Source organism: Vulpes lagopus, chromosome 11 (assembly GCF_018345385.1).
Source record: "Vulpes lagopus strain Blue_001 chromosome 11, ASM1834538v1, whole genome shotgun sequence".
Classification (NCBI taxonomy): Eukaryota; Metazoa; Chordata; class Mammalia; order Carnivora; family Canidae; genus Vulpes; species Vulpes lagopus.
In genome coordinates, this window is record NC_054834.1 from 73,146,108 (window position 1) to 73,167,008 (window position 20,901).

Sequence of the window (20,901 nt, forward strand, 5' to 3'; positions counted from 1 at the left end):
CCCAAAGTCCTGAAGGCCCCATGGAAACAGGCACCAAGGTGGCTGCTCAGGTTCGTACAGAAGGTGGGGCCACCCAGGAGAGCCTTCTGGCCTGGGTCCTCCCCACCTCTTATAATGAAGGCCAATCTAAATGCACTGGGGGCTCTGCAGCCTATTTCCTTTATAGATGAAAGAAAACACTTTTATAATTCAAATTGCAATTAAGGAGTAGGCAGTGGGGCCTCAGTCTGCCAATTTGAGTTCTGCGTGATCCCAAGCAAGTTCTGCAGGCTCTCCTAACCTCAGTTTGCTCATCTATATAATGGGCACCCAGGCCCCAGAGTGGCGGCAAGGATTCAATGAGTCAATCGAACATCCCTTAGAACCTGCCTGGCACACTGTAAATGTGTAGTACCGTGAGCTACTTTTATTTATTAAGCCTAGTTATGTGTATCGCGGGTGTTCGAAGGCAGGGTACCTTGACCAAAAAGTAAAGATATCATGTAATGCACACCCTAAATAAAAATGCACACCCCAGAGAAACATTCTTAATGGACATCAGTATAAAATCCATCCTAAGTGCAAGCTTTTATGGGTCTCTTAACAGTCCTTGGAAATTAACCAAGGAGGTGCTAAGGATCCTGCACTTGTGTGCACGCATGTATTATGTGGGAGCACATGCAGCTGTGCGGTCCATGGCTCCCAAGGAGCACATGCATCACCCATGTCAAGCGCAAAAGGGACTGGCCAACCAGCCCCGGAGGGCCCGAGGTCCTGCTGACTCTGGGGATGTCCACCGGGGTCTACCTGGCTCTCCGGCCAACTCTGCCTCTGCAATGTGTCCTAGACACCTGCCCTTTGGCCAGGGACACCAGTATTTGATGCCAGAAAGAAGGGGCCAGATCAGCTCCAGGTAACATAGTCCCAGGATGCACAAAGGCAATGCACATACAAGAATTTAGTGCACGGCCACACAGCAAACTAAAGAGTTAGAAACAAAGGTGCACAGGGCCCCGGTGCCTCTAAGCAGCCCCCTACCCCCGCCCCCCCAACAGTCAGCGGGAATGTCAGCAGGAGTCCCTAACCCTGCTGGCACAGACTGGTCCTTTCCACTGAAGTGGGAGAAGGTGGGACGACTGCAGCGGCCCCACCCCGCCCCGGGCCCACTGGCGAGGAAGACTGCGTTTTCCCTGTGTGGTCACAGAGATCTCATTGTTCTACTCCACAGAGAGGAAACGAGAACTGAGCTCAGAACGCATTTTGGAATTGGCAGAAAAGAACATCTGGGAAAGGAAATGCATTTCAGAAACAAACATACCTTTGTACCAGCTTTTATTTTCTTTAAGTGTTGCACAAAAAAAATAATAATAAAGGCGTGCCAAATTTACCATCACTCTACAAAATCTCATTTTTTATGGGGCAAGACTGGGAGGCTCTGCTTTCAAATGATCTACTGTTCCTGAAAAAAAAGCAGCCCGCTAGGTGCTGAGGCCTCGAGGCTGCTGCCAGGAGCCAAACAAAAGACCTCAGGCTCGCAACACTTCTGTCCCAGGCAGAGCAGAGTGGACAGAGAGAAACCATGGTTCTTGGTCCCTGCTGAAACCCTGTCCAAAGCCCCTCCGGCCACTAACATGTCTTGAAGAGCTGGAGCTTCTGGGTCCTGAATATCTTATGCAGGTCTGGGGGCTGCCTGTAAATGCTCAGCACTTTAGACCAGCTCTGATTATTCTCATTATACTTGGAAACAAGCTAAGCATCGGATCTGAAGTTTTGTAAGAATGTGGAGAAGCCTGAAATGAGCGTTTGGGAGGGCCCTGGGTGTGGCGCGGGGGGGGGCTTTTTCAGTATGTGGGTATGTGGAAGGGGGGACTGGGTAACCTGCCCAAAGTCACCCTCTGCTAATCAGCAACACAGGAGAGCAAAGAGGACAGGTTCTTACCAAAGCACTTGAAATTCACTCATTCAGGGCACCTGAATGACCCCCAGATCTCTCTGCAGAAGGGTCAGACAAGGGAGGGGCATCCAGTCCCCAAGGCACTGCGGTGACCTACCACATTCCAAGGAAGAAGCCCAGCATCTCAGCCTCTGCCCCCAGGGATGGTGGCCTCCCACCCCCTGACCATATATCTGGGTCCTGTGTTCCAGGACAACCCTTCTGTGCCCAGGGAGAAGAAGAAAAGGAACAGAGAGATGCACCTGGAGCCTGGGACTCCAACTGCTCCTTCTTGCGCAGAGAGTAGGTCCCAGAAGAGTGCTGCTTAGAAGGGGGAGCCAGGTAAGGCTGGTGGGTCGGCAGGTCCCTCCTACTCATCTCCGTGGCTCCTGCCCCAGGCCCCCCCCCACCCCCAGCATCCCAGCAGAACTCTGTACAGGGTCCAGGTGCTCCTCAGATTCAATGTCCACATCTGTAGGAAGGGGGTAAGGACATACCAACCATTAAAACCACACAGCAACCCGGCACCGTGCCTACACACTCCCCAAGGGCCCCCTTATAAGGACCACTGGGCTTCAGAAGTGCCTCAGGGGCTCTAAGCCTGGAGCTACAGGTCTCCCTCATGACAGAGTCTAACATTCCTGTCGCACACTGAGCAGCATGCAAGGGTGGAGGGAGGGAGTGCCTGCCCCTCACTGGCTCACTCTCCAAACAGAGGTCAGCACTCTGAGCCTCTCTGGTGACCATGGAGATGTGGCCCAGCCTCCCTGCCTCCGGGGCTGCTGTGAAGGTCAACCATGGAAGAAGAATGGCCCGCCAGGCAGCAGAAAGCAAACGCTACAGGGAGGGAGGCCACCCCGCTCTCCCAAGAGGGAGTGACCAATGCCAAGGAAATCAGGGTCCAGATAGCACAGGAGCCAGGCCTGGGCAACAGGCACAGGGTGGAGGGGTGCCCTCCCTTCACAGACTCACCTCCAGGACAATCACCACTGGCCAAGGGTCAGAGTGTTCTATTCCCAGATCTGGCCTGGCCATGACAGAGCCACTGCCTGCCTGTCTTCATCCTGTTCCAGGGGCCTAGTTTGGGGCCAGGAGCACCTGCTAGGGGCTTAAATTACTCTCGGGCTAGAGGCAACAGGAAATCAGGAAAGCCAGCCTAGGCCGAGGAAGGGACAGGCAGGTCCCACCTAGGTTCATAGCCAGAGGGCAGGTGCAGAAGAAGGGCCAGGAGCTGAGGGCTGCAGAGTCTGCTCCCCTCCTGCAGGCTGTAGAGAGAGGGAGATGGCAATGGGAGACCCAGCCTGGCACCCGAGCTGGAAGGCAGCCTCTCTCACTAATTACGGAGTGCCTGCTGGGCACAGTGCCATCAGGAACCCAGGGCAAAGGCACTGACTGTCCCCATCCCAGGGCAGGGAAGCCAGATGGAGCAGGGACCTCACCTGAGGGTGAAGACTTGGTGCCTGGGCTCCCTTCTCTGCCTCCAGGGGGAAGGCCAATGGACACGAGAGGACTAGAGACCACCGATCCAGTGGACAGGAGGCCCTGCCCAGCCCGGGAGCCTGTCAGGCAGGCCAGTGAGCCGGCAGTCAGAAGACAGGCAATGGGGAGAGAAGAAAGCGGGGCTACCAACAACTTCCTGTGAGCAGGGGCGAGGCAGGCAACACCTACAAATAGACGGGGTGGGGGCTCCAAATGAAAGAACTAAGAGGTAAACACCCCCCACCACACCTCGGACAGAGCAAAGTCCCAGGAAGATCCCCACCCCCACAGACATAGGCACCTGCTCTCCCAGCCGCAGGGCTTCCAGAGCATGCCCCTACCAGGCTTTACCTGGGCAAGGAAGCAAATTCAGCGCAGAGTGATTGGGTTCAACATGGCCATTACCGCAACGCAGCACTCCACCTTCTAACAAGTCTGAGCTAAGATGGTTTCAGCCAAGCCACCGCTTAGCTGGAGTTGAACCTGACTCCAGGATCCCCTGAGGGCCCTCTCCCTGGAGAATCACAATTACGATTGTAATAATAACCCTAATAGCTAATAATTATTGAGCCCTCTCTGGGAGCCAGCCCCATGCTAAGCACTTTGCAGCCTCGTTGCATCCTCAGGCAACAACTTTCCCCTGACACGTGAGGAAATTGAGGCCCAGAGGGGTTAACACACTTGCCCAAGGCCACGGAGCTGCGAGCAGAGCCAGGAACGCAGGCCAGGCCGGAACAGGTGGAGGCAGCCTGCACTGCCCGGGCTTCCAGGCTCCCAGGGCCCCTGGGGCTCCCTACTGGGATGCCTCTGCAGCCCCCTCTGCTGCTCACAATAACCCTGGGCAGGTCAGCAGGGGAGGACACTGCGGTACAGCATGTCCTCGGTCCAAGGATCCCCACCACAGTGACTCTGCTGGGAGGCAGCAAGCTCCGAGGGGCAGGTGCTACATGGAAACCCACACCACACCTCATGTGCTGCAGTGACTTTCCCAAGTATTCCCCAGTGACCCATCTGGCCTTTGGTACCATAGACAGGCAAGAAGAAATGAGGCCTTTCTGCCTTCCTCACACCCACAAAGAGCAGAAGGGGGGTCACTTTAACCAAATGCGTCCCCTGTCCCTTTTGATAGGGAGGACCTCAGCGGCCATGGATGGGAGCACACTCCTAACTCTACATTCCCAATTGCTTCTGCATCCTGCTCTGCTGACACCAGCTAGTGAAGCTCAGGAAAACCCAGCACCTCTCCAGCTCCCAGCCATCTAGGAGAGACCTTGCACCTTTACTGTGGTAAGAAGAAATCAGTGATTATATGCCTGGAGACTCTGGAAACTCTGTCTCACAGGCCCCTGGTCAGGAAGCACCCTAAGAGGATCCCTCTGCCTGTGTAACAGAGTCCCATCTGTGAAACATCCTATTCCATCCTGAGGGAGTGGGGCCCCAAGAAAGCCTGGTCACATAGACAGGTCTCAATAAGTGGGTCTCACAGGGATGCAGGATGCAGGAGCCTGGCTGGAGAAATGTTTTGGGGTGATGGGGGTAGAGAGTTCCTGAGCAGGTCTTTCTGGATCCTCATATTTGAAGCCCAGCACCTACCTCATGGCCAGACCTGCCTGGATCCTGGCATGGGTTCCATTCACCCTCCAAATCAGTTATTTCCAGCCCATATCCATGGCCCTAGGGGTCATGGACATGTCCTGGCTCTGAGAGGTGCCACTGGTACAGAAAAGCTGAATGCAGACACCCCTCTGAGGGCAAAAGGAACCCGAGCCTCAGTTTCTGGCATCTGTGCTGCTGGTGGGCCTTATAGAGCTCCAACCAGCTGTGCCTGGCCACCTGCACATGCGCGGCCGCAATCAATAAGCAGGAAGGGTTGGGGCACCTGGGGGGTTCAGTGGTTGAGCATCTGCCTTCAGCTTAGGGTGTGATCCTGGGGTCAAGTCCCACATCAGGCTCCCTGCTCAGCGGGGAGTCTGCTTCTCCCTCTGCCTATGTCTCTGCCTCTGTGTGTCCTCACGAATAAATAAATAAAATCTTAAAAAAAAAAAAAAAAAGAAAGAAAGAAAGAAAGAAAGAAAGAAAGAAAGAAAGAAAGAAAGAAAGAAAGAGAAAGAAAGAGAAAGAAGCCAGGAATGGTAACAACCAAACAGATGAAATCTGCTCTTTTGAGTGATCGTCCTCAAGCTCCACCACTGGCCGCACAAGTGCCTCCAGCAAGAAGGTGGGGATTACATGAAAACTAGAGGAGCCTCAGCAAGGTCATTCCACTCACTGTGCTGTGCTCACCTTGGGGCCACACGGGCAGAGACCTCCCAGGGCTGCAAACAGCACACACCGCATCCTCTCTAGGGACACGACACAACATGACACGCTGTACCCAGCCCAGCAGGTTGGGGGCCTGGGGCAAAGGGTGACATGTCGGGGCTGCTCTGTTCAGCAGATACAACACCAGGCAGTCACCTGCTCTGTGGAGAGAGGCAAAGCTAGGGCCACAGCCAGCACTAAGATGACCAGGCCGACACTCCTCTCAGGCAAGAGGTGCCCACCCAAATCCCCTGTGCCGGGGCTGCTCCCTGGCAGGGCTAGGGATCCAGCACCTTGGCCCTCATGAGCTGATACTGCTCTGGCCTGTGGAAAAGGAGAACTCTGTGCAAACACAGGTGACACCAGGAGAACCAGCACAATGACCCCCACAGTGGGTAGGTATATCATGGACGCTGGACTCCAGTTAAATATGTTCAGGATGCACTGGGTTTCTTGAAATAAAACAGCTTTATTTGTAGCAGGCCCTCTCAGAGTCCATATCTCAGGAATATGACTCTCCATTGGGGAAGTGGGTCCCACACTTGGCCCCACAAGCCTTCTGTTATGAAGGACAGGTGCTCTGTAATCTGGGAAACACAGCACTGCTGGATGCCAGGATGGGGGTGGGAGCTTACCACACTGTAGATCTAGGGGCCAGAGGGGATAAGGATAGGAAAGATTGGCTCCCTGGACAGATGAGGTCTTGGGAATCCTCTAGATAGCTACTGAGCATCTACTACATGCAAGACAGCAGGTGGAAAGACAAGCATGAAGGCAGCCTCTGTCCCCAAGGCCCTCTCAGGCTGAGTGGGTCATGGAAGTTTCTGGACTCCAAGGAGACAGCTCTGTCTGGAGAAGCACTCATCCCAGGGAGCACAGGAGAGGGCTAAAGCCAGCCTGGGGGCAGCATGGAATCCCAGGCCAAAAAGTCCCAACTTCAGATGTTGGGAAATTGCTGTCATTTTCTGAGAAGGGGAAGGAAGGACATGATGAAACTAGTTTTGGAAAACATAATCTGGCCAGAGTAAAAGGTAAATGGGCAGGGGGAGGTTCTAGGAGACTTGCTAGAAACTGGTACAGTCTCCCACCCCAAGGGTGAGTACTGTGGGGGCCTAGAGGGGAGGTCTTGGAGCTGGGGAAGGGGTGGTGATGGAGAGGAAGGAAGCACCAGGGCTTTCCAACATGTGGGAGGGAACAGAGACCAGGCCTGCATCGCAGAGCAGAGGAAGAATGGGTGTCAGAATCAGCCCGTGCTCCAGCCTTAGTCAGGAGGAATCTGGGGCATGGGGCAAGGGGGGGGGGAGGCAAGACAGTGCACACTCCCACCAGGCTCTTTTTGGAACCAAATCTGTTCTGGGGAAAGTTCAGAGAAATGGTCTTCCCTCCTTCCTCCACCCCCTCACCCCCGCAAAAAAAGCAGCTGGAGGACACATTTTGCTCTGAAACCATCTTGCAGCGAGGACATCACTTCAGCTCCCATCTCGGAAAAGGCCTGCTCCTCCCAGGGTGAACTCCAGGGTGGCAGCTGCTGCAAGTGGACAGTCTGGAAGGCACCCAGGCACCCCCGGCTGACATGTTCTGGCCAGGGCCACGCGCTCGGGCGGCTTTTAATGCCCTATTGGGCAACTGCCTAAGAGTTCTGCTAGGCAGGAACCACCTCCCTATTGGGCTAATAAAGGGGTGCAAGCCAGGTAAGAAATTAAAGTTACTCACATTTTGTTCTGGAATGAACTAGGGGAGGGGAGCAGTAATTTACACAGTAATTATATTTCCCTTTGGGCTAACGATGGAATTGGTTGCATTAAGAGCTCATCTCCCGAGCAGACGCTGGTGTGCCAGGGAACAGGAGTGTGGCTGGCTATCTGGCACAAATGTCACCTCTGGAGCATTCCATGTGCCAACAGGAAACAAAAGCATGAAGACCAGCTCCTTCGTGGCGGAAGAAAATGAATTTACTTCCACAGCCCGAGGCCAGCTTGCTTGTCAGAGACCACTTCTAAAGTCCAGCCCTCCGACACCTGTTGAATGTGACCACTCACTGTCTCTGGATCAAGAGATCAAAGGATGAAACCTGATAGGCTGGCTCTGAAGTTTATCACAAAAGAATAAGCGTACAAGAACAGTCAATACAATGTTTTAAAGACAATAATGAAGAGAGAGTCTCTGAATACACTCAGTCTCTAGATACACTGTGATGCTATAGGAGCTGAAACAGCACACTGGTACAGAAAGACACCCACAGGTCAATGGAGCAGAATAGAAGATGTCAGAATAAGGAGCCATGCCATCTGTGAACACTGCACATGACATAATGAGTGGTATTTTAAGTGAATGAGGATAGAATGGGCCATTCCAGAAATGTGTTGGGACAATTCTCCATCCACTGATGGAGGTGGGGGAGGGGCACATCAGGAACAGCTCAGATCCTTACCTGATACCATATACCTCCCCAAAATCAGATAAAATAACGTCTGAATATAGAACACAAAACAATAACAGCCCTGGAAGAAAATAAAGGAAGAGGTGTTTATAATCTAGAGGTAGAGAAACAAAGCACAAACCCACACACCATGAGGGAAGAGACACAGGGTTTTGATTACATGAAACTTTTTAATGCCTTTAGGATAATAAACCACCAGAAATAAGCATGAAAGACTAACTACAGATCAGAAGAAAAAACTGGAACAAATATAACAAAGAGTTACTGTCCATGCCCATAAACAGCTCCCACAAATCAATAAGAAAGATAAACAACTCCACAGAAAAATGGGCTAAGGACAAGAGTAGGTAATTTACAGAAAAAGAAATACAAATGGCCAAACAGCCAAGAAGCCAGTAATGAAGGAGGTGCAAATCAAATTTTTCTAATTTTTAAACAAACTGATGATTTAAGAACAATAAAGTCTGGTCATTGCCAGCACTGGAGAGGGCACAGGAAAACACATCCTTTCACAAATGCCTGGGAAGGTACAAACTGGTGCAGCCTCTTTGGAGGACTTGGTCAGGAACTCGAGAAACTTACAAGCAGATATACTCTTGGACAAGGAACGAATCCTACAGAAATGCCTGTACACAAATGCATAGATATGCATGAACAAGGCAGTCACTGTGGCATGCCTTGTATTAATAATAATAATAATAATAATAATAAAAAAGCCTGGTGGTGGATGGGGGGGTGGGGTAAGTGGGTGATGTGATGAGCACTGGCTGTCATATGCAACTGATAAATTATTGAACACTACATCTGAAACCAATGAGGTACTATATGTGGGCTAACGGAGTTTAAATTAAAAAATAAAATAAAGCCTGGAAAAACTTCCATGCTGTTCCAGTAGATAAAAGCTATGAACTGTGGTAGATACATATTATAAAACACTACTTAGGTTTTAAAAAGAATGAAAATCTGAAAGTAAAGATACAGAAAACATTTAAGATTCATTAGCAAGTAAAAAAGGCTACTGAATCACAGGTAAAGAGTGACTGGGTTTAGTAAAAAAATATGAACACAATGTTCAAAACAATGTAATATGTTTGTTACGATATGTATTAAAGGTCTGGTCATCTCTGAGGAGAGAAATAAAGTAGGCAATAAACAAAGATGTCCATCCGCATGGAAATAAGAACCACAGTTAAGCAGAGCATATATATTCATGTATGTCTTGCATTTAAATATTTATGCATATTTATAAAAGAAAATGGCCAACTGGTAGGAGCAAAGATGCTCAACGTCATGAACGTCCAGGAAAAAGCAAATCAAAACCATAATGAAGTACCAGTTCACATCTACTAGGATGGCTAGAACCAAAAAGAAAGAAAAGAAAAAGAAAAAGAAAAAGAAAAAGAAAAGGAAAAAGAAAAAGAAAAAGAAAAAGAAAAGAAAGAAAGAAAAGAAAAGAAGTGTTGACCAGGATGTGGAGACACTGGAATTCCAGGGCTGCTGCCAACTGCATACAATCATGCAGTTAGATGGATCCTCCAAAGAATCAAACACAGATGCACCATATGGTCCAGCAGCTCCACTTCCAGGCACATCCACCAGAGTGAACACAGAGGCTCAGGGAGGTGCTCGCACACCCACATTCTCAGCAGCATTGTTCACAACAGCCAGCGGGGCAGGAGCCCAGGTGACAGGTACATGGACAAACAAAACCTGCATTACCCATGCAGCAAAGTATCATTCAGCCATAAAAGGGAATGGAGTTCAGTCACACGCTGCAACTCGGATGGACCCGAAAACATTACGCTAAATGAAACAAGCCACACAAAAGGACAAATGCCGTGTGATTCCACGAAGAGGGGGTACGTACAACAGGCAGATTCGTGGCCATGGGAAAGTAAGAAGGCCACATCTGGGATGGAGCTGTAGAGAGGGAGAGATGATGGGGTTTGACTGCTCCACGGACACTGTTTCTGTTTCAGGTAATAAACAACCAGGGAAATAGGGGCACCTGGGTGACTCAGCAGTTGAGCGTCTGCCTTCGGCTCAGGGAGCGATCCCAGAGTCCTGGGATCGAGTCACACATCAGGTTCCCCGCAAGGAGCCTGCTTCTCCCTCTGCCTGTGTCTCTGCCTCTCTTTCTGTGTCTCTCATGAATGAATAAATAAAATCTTAAAAAATAAAAAAAAAAACCTGGGGAAATAGTGGTACTGGTCACATGCCATTGTGAATGCAATTAATGCCACTGAATCATACACTTAAAAGTAGGGGGGAAACAGGCAGAAATGGCAGAGTTGGGAAGACCATACTCCAGACCCGAGGATACAGGATTCCCAGGGGAAAGGGGAGCCCCGAGGACCCTGGGGAAGCCACACAGCCCAAGGGAACAGGAGCCGGGAGCAGCGGGGCCAGACAGTATGGCAGACAAGGTGCCTCTTACAAGAGCAGCCCTCCCAAAGACCTCTGGAGGGAGAAAAATGAAAGCCTCATCCTAGAAAATACCTCCAAGTTTAGGGCCAACCTGTTTCATTTTACAAAGAAGGAAACTGATGTTCATGGGAAGGAAGTGCACCCAGGACCTCAAGAGGGAGCCCGCAAGGGCCCAGTGTGTGTGCACCACTCTCTGGCTCTTCCAGGGACAGGAGCCTTACCATAGTTCCAAAGAGACACCAGAGACCCAGAAAGCCTAAACTCTCCTCGTCTCCCTGAGCGGATCTTTGCTTTCCTTTAAGCACTAGAAAACTACTACAAGGCAATCTGAAAGCACTAAATTAAATACCAACAAATAAAGCAGATAATACCCAGAGAGTACAGATCCCCACCCCTGTGAAAGGGCTCAGATGTGACATCACCATGATAACCTTTCAAGGCGTCCATGGCAAGGGAGACCCTGAGCAAAGAGGACACAGTGGACATGTGATTCTGGGCACAGACTGAATCTAGACCTGAGTTCCAGTGCTACTCGGCTGCTGTGAGGTGAGCACTCCTCTGGCAGGTGAGCAACAGGTGGGGCCAGGGGAGGGTTAACTGTCCACAGCCAGGTGGGTAAATGCTGGCCTGGGAGGCACACAGGAGATGGGGCTGCTTGGGGCTCAGAAGGGGCAGGATGGATGTGTACAAGGGCCCAAGGTGGCTTAGGGGAGTGGGACACCCTTACTTACAGGGAAGAGTCAGCAGCCCGGTCTGCTCCTGCTTGGAGCACCCCTTGGGGACAAGCTGGCGCCAAACCCAGGCCCCCATCAGGTCTCAGCACTCCTGCCCACAGGCCCCACTGGGGAAGGTGTTCTCAACCTTGACTTTGATCATGCTCTCCAGCACTTTGAAAAGGTAACCTGGCTATCTAGGGCAGGACCTCTTGGTGTCCTTGGCACTGCAGCCTGTCTTGAGGGAAGAGCCTCCTGGCCCCTCCTTACGGACACTAGACACCCTCCTCACAAACCCCACAAGCTAGATGCCACATCCCACTTCTGCCCATGAGGAATCTGAGGCCACAAGCTAGCAGACCATTCCCAGAGTTGAAGAGAAAGCAGGGACCAGCCAGGAACAGCAGGCAGGACCCAGGGAGTCAGCTCTTGGCCAGACCCGCAGCTGTCTTGACAGGTCAGCACTGGGACCCATGCTATCCCTAGGACAGCCACCCCCCACCCCCACCCCAGGAGCCTGTCCCACAGCACATATACTACTGCTTTCTGAGCAAATGTGCCAGCAGGTCCTGGATACAGCCCCTCACTCCATCAGAGTCTCCCCATTTTGAGAGCCTGTTAAGTGACTGTCCAAGATGCCGAATAAGCCACAATGTCCACTGTCTCTCAGTGCTCTGGCAACACTAACCACAGCACTATAGCCCACCTCCCAGCATCCCTCCTCCCAGAGGCCAGCACCGGCCCTTAGCTTGTCCCCAGCCTCAGCCACCAGCTGTCACATCTCTGAACCGAGACACAGATCTAAGAACAAATCTGTTCGCTCCCAGCCCAGCTTAAAATGGCTTTCCTGTCCCAAACCCCACTCAGCACTGCCCATAGCCCGGGCCTGTTGAGAGGTCCCTAACCAAGACTGACCCGTCGATGGGGTTGTTAAAGTGCACTCTATCCGATATACGATGGATATTGCTCAGCACTGAAAAGGAATGGAGCATGGACACATGCTACAGCATGGATGAATCTAGAAAACACTGACAGTGACATAAGGAGTCAGGCGCAAAAGGCCTACATATCATATAACTCCGTATACATGAAATGTTCAGAATAGGCAACTCCACTGAGACTGAAAGCAGACAGTGACAGGGGAATGGAAAGTTCTTGTCTAACGGGTGTGGGGTTTTATTTCAGGGAGACAGAAATGTTTGTAATTGGATTGAGCTGGTGGCGGCACAGCCTAGTCAATGTATTAAATGCCAATAAATTATATCCTTAAAAAAGATTAATTTTATATTACGTGACTTTCACTTCAATAAAAAAAAAAATCAAGTTGACACCTTTCACCTAGGACAGACCTGACTCCAGCCTACATTTCCTATCCCTCTGACTAAATTCTTCCAGAAGCTCCCATTGCCTTCTGTATCACATCTAGACTCTACATGGCAATCTGGCCTCTTTCAGTGGAGAAGACCTCAACCTGGTGGTTGAGGACAGGACTCTGGGACTGTGAGGGAGCGCCCCCAGGGTCCACCTCTCCCACAGCTGCATACTTAGCTTCTGTCTGCCTACCTTCCCTGTCTACACAGGATGCCCTCACAGCAAAAGCCCAGCCTCATCTGCCATTCTATCACCGCACTTCACATGGCACCAGGGGTACCAAAGAGTAACGGCAGCAATGATAAGATCTGATGGAGTGCCAGGCAGGGGTTAACTCACTGGGCTAGTGATAGGAAGTATTATTATCCCATTTTACAGAAGAGAAAACCAAAGCACACAAGGTGGGCTTGGCTGCTCAAGCTCCTCCACATGGCAAGCACCAAGGCTGATGTTAGGCCCTGGCCCTCAGGCTCTGTCTGTCCCCACTGCTAATCACCTTGAGACCCCACCAGGGTTGCAGCAATAAGTGAGTCAGGGCAGTGGACTAAATATCGGATGCTGAAAAAAAATCCAGCTTGTGTAAAAACGGCTTTTGGACCTCCAGGCCAAAAAGATCAAGGACCCTATTACACAACAGGCATTGCAGTTCGGCCACCACCGGTCCCCACACCTGGGCCAGGGATGGTGCTAAGAGTTGTACACACAGCATTTCTTGCTCTTGAACTCTCCGGGGTAGGGGGGACCAGGTGAAGACATTGGACGCAGAAAAGCTAATCAAGTCATCCAAAGCCAAATAGCTCCTGAGCATGTAAAATCCAGGTTGGCCTGACCCCAGAGCTCCCCAATCTCAGCCCTGGCAAGCCCAAGCTGCAGGGCAGGCAGCCGTGCTGAGTCCTCACCTGACTGCACCCCCCACCCCACCCCACCCCAGGGCAGTGCGCAAATTCTGCTAAATGCCTGAGCAGTGATACAGTGTAGCTGAAATTAAATGGGTTCCAAATGCCGCAGGATCTCCACAGCAAATGTGGCATCATACAGGTTGACCGGGGTAAATTCTTGGATTTGAACAGGGAGGGTCAAAAGCACGTGGGCCCTGCTTTGAAAACAGGGGTTGGGGGACCTCTCTCAGTGGACTCCACATAGCACTTAATTATTAACTAAGCAGGACCCACCTGCCAGGCAGTGGGCCAGGCAGTAGGCATCTGCAGTAACCACCCTGGGAGGGAAGGGGGGTCCCAGACAGGTGGTCCTGCAGCAAGTGCTGTGAGGCCAGAGGGTAAGGAGGCCTGGGCCTGTGGAGCTGGGGAAGGCCATTCCCAGCACCGGGACCACTAAAACAAAGGCATTTCCGTGGGCTCACAGCTTCAAATTGCAACAGGAAGCAATCAGGAAAAATAATTAGCCACCAACTTACTGGCTCCACTCTGGACTAACGCATGAATCTAACACAGAAATCGGGGACATAACATATCAAGAACAGTCAAAATAGTTGTGCAGAAAGAGCCCTCCTTCTCCTTCCATTTTAGGACTGGGTAGCCACTTTAGCCAGTGCTCTAAAACCCCTGTGTTGACATGCTTCCTAATGTTAAAATAATCAACTCTATTTTTGCCTCCTACAGGACTGCACTCCACAGATGTGATTCCTTCTCATTAGGGGCTTGAACCACAAAAATGACAGGCGTTTGACTCCAGCAACGTCACCCCAAAAGGTACAGGAAATCCAAAACTGTAACGAAGTGAAAAGCAACACAGCCGGCTGAGAAACCCCACCTTTAAAACAAACATCTTCCCCCCCCAAAAAAAAAAAAAAAAACTTTTGCCTCCGTGATCCAGGCATTTCCGGAAAGAAAAGAAGCAGCGTTGGCCTGAACTACCCAGATACTGTCATTGTTTTGTCATCACCTTGTTTTGCTAGTATCAGACATGGCCGAGAAATGTAAACACGCTCCTGAGGCAGATAAATTTGGGGTGAAACCGCCAACATTCTCTAAGCTTGGGCTGGGAGGCAAAAGGACCTGAGGAAACGCTCCCCTCTACGCCCCCCAAACCTCAATGAAGGGGCTGCAGCACTGGGAATGTGACCACAGAGCCTGGCCAGGACACCTCCCTGCAATGTCCCAACTGGAAATATTCAGGGAGACAGCTGTTTGCCTTAAAGAGGCCCAGACAAAGGGACCTGAGCCACCCACCACCACCACCGCCACCGCCACAGCCTCCGCCACCCCCCAAAAAATCTGCTACCAGCAGCAGAACAGCAGCCGGGGAGCCCAGGGCTCTGTGGCCCTGTCCAGTCTGGCCAGCCACACTCCAGAAAAACAAAACACTCACGTCCAAACAGAATGATTTAGGTAGCAAGAGATTTGCTTCAAAACCACATGGCAATCTCCAAATTAAAAGAACATGTGTAGCGTTTCACGAGGCGCTCAGGTTTCCTGAGTCCTCCTGACCTCAACTCCACCCCTCGGGACACACCAAAAGTCGGAGAGAAAGGTGCCCGGCCGAGCTCCCAGGGCTGTGCACCGGGGCTGTGCACCCGCGCGGCACACGCGGCTTCCGACCGCGCCGGCGGCCCCCGCCCCCACCCCCACCCCCGCGGGGACAGCGGCCCGCGCCACGGCGGGGGCCCGCGGACACCTGGCAGGTGTCGGTCCGCCGGAGACGCGGCAGCGCCACAGGCCAGGCCCCCGCCGCCGCGTCTCGCAACTTTCCCGCAACTTCAAGCAGTTCTCGGGCTGGCAGGCCGGCCGCGGCCATCGGAAGCGGGCGCGCCGGAGTCCGCGACGAGGCGGCGAGGCCTGCCCCGGCCAGAGTCCGCGCTGCGCGCCCGCCGCCGCCCGGGGCCACACGGTCCCGCGCCGCCGCACTTCGGGGCGCGCCCCGGGCCGCGGGCAGGTGAGGCCCCGCCCGCGCCGCACCTGGCGGGGTCGGCGCCGCCCGCACGCCCTCCGCGCCGGCTCGGGACGGGGACGGGGACGGGGCCGGGGACGGGGCCGGGGACGGGGCCGGGGCCGGGGACGGGGACGGGAACGGGAACGGGGCCGGGGACGGGGACGGGGCCGGGGACGGGAACGGGGACGGGGACGGGGACGGGGCCGGGGACGGGAACGGGGACGGGGCCGGGAACGGGGACGGGAACGGGGACGGGGCCGGGGACGGGAACGGGGACGGGGACGGGGATGGGGCCCGGGCCCGGCCTTCCCGGGAGGGGCCCGGGCGGGCGAGACAAAGGACCGGCGCGCGGCCCCGGGCGGCGGCGGGGGGGGGGCCGCGGCGCGCGCCCCGACTCGCCCCCAACTTGCAAAGTCGCTTCCGCGCGCCGCGCACTGGGCCGCCGGGCCATTGTCCCCGCGGCCCGCGCCACCTACCCGCGGCGGGGGCCAGGCTGCAGCACAGCGCGAGCAGCAGCAGCCGCGGCGGCGCCGCCTCCATGTTGTCCGGGGCCGGGCGGGCCCGCGCGCGCTCACTCGGGCTCCATGGCGCGGCGGCGGCGGCTCCTCGCGCGGCTCCCGGCGCCTGCCGCCTCCCCCCTCGGGCGCCGGGGACCAGGACGGCGGGGGAGGAGGGAGGAGGCGCGGGAGCGGAAGCCGCGCCGCGTCTCCGCCCCCCGCGCCGCCGCGCCCTCCCGCGGGCGCCCCCCGGAGCCCCCGCGGCCCTCCGCGCGCCCCCGCCCCCCGCGGCGCTCCCGGGGCGCGGGGAGGGCGCCGGCCCGACAGCCCGCGGCGGCTCGGGGCCCGATCGGGTCCCGGAAGCAGGTGTGTCACCTGTGGAGCAGCGCCGGAGCCGGCCGTCCCCGACGGGGAAACCGAGGCACGGGGGGCGGGGCGTGGGAAGGGCACGCGACCGGGCAACTCTGGCGTCGGGAGCCGGTGCGCCTTCCCGCGACCGCGGCCGCTCTGGCAGGGTCAGTCGCCCGGGGCGGCCCCAAGACACCTGTTCTCACCCGTGAGGGCGCACCCGAGGGCAGAGGAGGGCGACCAGGATGTCAGCTGGAGGCAGCCACAGACGCAGACGATGGGCAAAGGCAGGAGCTGCAGGGGCTGACAGTGGGGTGGGCTTGAGGCTATTTTTTTGAACTAAATGTAATACCCTACATATTGGTTATAGCGCATGGACACTGAGCAGTAGACGCACTGTTCTTCCAGATGCGCTTCCAGGCCGGCTGACGGGAAAGCCCCTCCAGGATGGCAGACCTCACCTTTGGTCCCTAAAGCAGGCTCGGAAGGGAGCCCGCCGCCCCCACCCCATCCTTCAGGTTCTGTGCCCAACTGAGCTGGTGGCTCAGCTCTGAACCGGCAGGGCACAGGAGGGCCTGGGAGGTGACAATGCACTGGCTCTTGAACTGGGGGCCCAAGTTCAAAACTCCAGCTCTGCTGCTTCCTAGAAGTAGATGTGCCCTTGGGCAGGTCTAAATATAAACCTCTCCGGTAGTCTTTCCTCCCTTATAAGACAGGTAGGGCAATGCCTACCTTGCAGGCAGGTGCTAAGCTAGCTGTAACTCACACGAGCAGCCACATATGCCAGGACACCCACATTCTTCATGTATTTGTGACAGCTTGACCAAGCTACCGGTCAGGCAGGAGTCTCTGTCCTCCCGGTGCTTATGTTCTAGAGAAGGAGACAAAAACACAAGAGACAGGCAGATTTAAAACAGAAAACCAAAAGCACTGTTAACAGACAACAAGGGATGCCATGAAAAATGGATGGCGTTGAGCTGCAGTGTCTCAGGACATTGTGACTTTAGGGAGGTAAGGACTTTCTGGCTACAAATCAGGAACAGGCGCATGGTAGGGAGGGCCGTTCAGGTGGAGACAGCATTAAGGGTGAAGGCCCTGGGCAGAGGCCCTCCAGGATGCTGGGCTTGTGAGAGGAAGCCCAGAGGCCAAGGTATGCAGAGGCTGGGGTGGTGGGGGAGAGGGGCAGAGCTGCAGTGGGAGAAGCTAGCTGGGGCCACACATACAGACCTGGAAAAGGCGTCAAGAATTTATCCCAAAAGCAACAGGAAACCATCACGGGGTTTAAGTAGCAAGAAACCCTTGCTGTTTCCTCACACAGGCCCCATGCCCAGCTCCAGGAGCACATCCTGCTGCTTCTCCTGGGGCCAGATGCAGACTCCCAGTTCTTGTGGCCCCTCCACTACCAACACCTCCCAAACTACGCAGGTCCCCCACTTCCTGCCGTGACCCCCTTCAGCCTCATTTCACAGCATCCAGAATGAGCCTCTTGAAACAAGACAGATCCCATTCCCTCGTCTGCTCAAGAATCTGCTATGACTCCCATCTCAGAAGAGAAGCAGAAGGCCTTAGGGCACCTAAAGGCCTGACCTGGCCACATCTCTCTTGTTTTTCTCTCCAACTTCTTAATGCACTGTCCTTCCTCTTCCTCACTCTGCCCCAGCCACGGAGGTCTCCTGGCTGGTCCTCAAACACACCAGGCACACTCCTGCCCCAGGGCCTTTGCGTTTGCTCTTCTCTCTGTTAGAACTCTTTTACCCCAGTTATCCATGTGATTTATTCCCTCACGTCTTCAGCTCCTCAGCCAGGCCTTCTCTGACACCCTTTGAAAATAGTAAACTACACCCTCTCCATCACTCACCCCTGCAAATACATCCTGTTCCATTTCTTTGTTTTACTTTTCTTCTTTGCTCTGACCAATATCTGACACACTGTCTACTTAACTTTTCTGCCCTCCGCTAGAATGGAAGCTCCAGAGGACAAAGATTTTCATTCGTTTTGTTCCCTGTGTATCCTCCCGAGTCTAGACTAGGGCCCAGGACACAGTAGGTGCTCAATAAAAGTTTGTTGAATGACAGAATGAAGCAAAGAGCTGATTTATGTTCATAAAAGGAGCATTCTGGCTGCTGAGTAGGGACAGGAGGACCAGAGAGAAGGGAGGATGTGGGAGACTGGTCTGCATATGGGTCCCATGGCAGCAACCAGAAGAGCTAGTGGCTTGGGCTGATGGGGTTGGGGAGCAAGAGGCTCACAAATGGCTAGAAGGAACCAGATTCAGCATGCTTTGGGAAGATCTAATGGGACTTGTTGAGGGCACAGGGGAAGAGGGCCCAGGGGGGCCAGCTGTAGGGGCTCTGCTAAGGGGACATGTACAATAGCAGCTGGTCCAAAGTTCAAATCATGGTTCTAGATCTGAGAAGGAATGCAGAGTGGCTGAAGACCCTATGCCCGGTTATTCAGATGATTAAAAGGAAAATGAACCAAGAATTAAAGGACCGACAGACAGAGATTCTTTGTCCTCAAGGAGGGAGATGGAAAGCTTGACTCTTTTAGTGGGAGAATTCAGTCAACAAGGAAGACACCGTGGAGGTCAGGTGATGGCGGGCTGGCAGCAGCTCCAAGCATGCCCCACAGTTTCCTGTGAGGACTCTTGAGATGCCAGTGGTGGAGAAGCCACCAGAGACTCTCCCTCCCAAGAAGGGAAGGACTGAGCCCCAGGTCTCAAGGCATCAGAGCAAGATCTGAGGTTGCTTGACTCCTATCAGAACTTTGAGAAAAGTCGTTTACAGAGAACAAATGAGAACTAATCACGATTAGATCCTACAGGATTCCGACATCACAAGGGCAGTCATTTTTAGACTCCTCACTCACATAAGAAGCAACCGGAGAATGTGCTAAGCTCCCACTTCCCCAGAAGACTGCCTGTCACAGCTCATCACACCACCGACCTTTTCTTAGGCCTCACATTTGGAAGTGTTCACTCTCAATTCACCGCTCAGATGCAAGTTCCATCCCAATGAGGTAACGGGGCTCGGCACCTGTCGGATCTAATCGTTTCCGGGGACAGGGGCTCAAATGGGGTCCCTGTAGGGCCCATCAGGGGATGGCATCTCAGCCCTGTGACACTTGGGGGAAGGTGCCTTTTTGGTTGCCCTCCCAAGCTAGGACATGCTGACTCTGTAGAGAGTTATTCTGGGCACAAGAGCCCTCCTGCCCGTCCGGCCTGGCCACTGTGATCAGAGGTGTGCACTGGGTACCCAGTGTCCCCAGGGTTTCTGCACCACAAGCATCGTCCGGAGGGCTGCTCAATAGAGGCGTGCAATTGGAATGTCACCGAGCTCGCCGGACCTCTCCCCTGCACCACCTCCCAGCAACCTGCACCAGGGCCAGGCGAGGGCAGATGGCCACTGCTGCGAGGGGATGGACAGTGGAAGGCTTGGATGGTAGCGGGCATGGTCACTGTGGAAGCTGCTGGGCTGTGAGGGACATGGGCCGGACTTTACTTCTCTGAGCCTGGGTGTCCTCAATCGTTAATATGACAATGGTGGTATCTGATCAACTTCTTACCTGTCGGTGCTGATGTGACCCTCCAGTAAGAGGAGACTCAGAAATGTGCTCTTTAGATGTTAAAAGTCCTGCCTGGATGTGAATTGTGATTAATATGGGCCCAGGACGGGGTAGGAGGATGGATGTGCCGGCACCCACTCAGTGTCACCTCCCCACCTCCCCTACTGACCGTTGTCACCAACACTGACTTTCTGTAGCCTGAGTTCCAGCCCTGCTGATGGTTTGGCAGCTGTGTAAGTTGTGTCCTTGGGACCGTGTTCTTCATTGAGACACACAGGTGTCTGATCCACCTCATTTTCTTTTTTGCTGCAGATGAAGAAGCTGATGTTCCGGTTTCATTTTCCTTTTAAGGCACTTTAAAGACACCTGTATGGGTCGAATGGTGGCCCCCCAAAAGACATACCCATGTCCTAATCCCAAGAACCTGGGAATGTTAACTTATTTGGACCAAAGGTCTTTGTAGGTAGCCATAAGTTAAGGGTCAGGGGTACCTGAGTGGCTCAGTGGTTGAGCGTCTGCCTTTGGCTCAGGCCGTGATCCCTGGGTCCTGGGATTGAGTCCTGCATCGGGCTCCCCAAGGGGAGCCTGTTTCTCCCTCTGCCTGTGTCTCTGCCTCTCTCTGTGTGTGTCTCATAAATAAATAAATACAATCATTTTTTTTAAGTTAAGGATCATAAGATGAGGAGATCATCCTGAATTATCTGGGTGGACCCCAAGTCCAGTGACAGTTGTCTTTATACCGGAAAGACAGAGGGTGATTTGAGGCAGAAGAGGAGGAGAAAAAAGGAGAAGCCCATGTGAAGACAGAGGCAGAGACAGGGCCTTCCAAGAAGTGCCCGGAGCCCCCAGAAGGTGGAAGAGGCACGAAGGATCCTGCCCCAGAGCCTCGGAAGGGAGCGCAGCCTTGCTGACATCTGCATCATGGACTCTGGCCTGCAGGCTACAAGAGAATACATTTCT

The 20,901-nt window shown here is 53.7% G+C and overlaps 2 protein-coding genes across 3 annotated transcripts in view; both read right to left on the reverse strand.

The window, feature by feature from the left end:
• Positions 1-16,204, reverse strand: part of LRP5 (LDL receptor related protein 5) — a 108,973-nt gene extending 92,769 nt beyond the window's left edge. Inside the window, exon 1 of one of the 2 annotated variants that reach the window (XM_041773934.1) lies at positions 16,009-16,204. In XM_041773934.1, coding sequence (XP_041629868.1) covers positions 16,009-16,072 — 64 coding nt within the window. In that variant the 5' untranslated portion in view covers positions 16,073-16,204. Of the gene's footprint in view, positions 1-2,175; positions 2,353-16,008 lie in introns of those variants that run through there. The other variant, XM_041773933.1, reaches the window with a different exon arrangement.
• LOC121501657 lies at positions 2,412-10,347 on the reverse strand. The gene is made up of 4 exons (XM_041773935.1): positions 7,096-10,347; positions 5,675-5,853; positions 3,352-3,576; positions 2,412-3,177 (listed from the first exon to the last, which is right to left on the reverse strand). Exons 1-4 carry the CDS (start codon positions 7,170-7,172, stop codon positions 3,038-3,040), a joined length of 621 nt encoding a protein of 206 aa, XP_041629869.1. The 5' UTR covers positions 7,173-10,347; the 3' UTR covers positions 2,412-3,037.
• Positions 16,205-20,901: the final 4,697 nt, after the last annotated feature.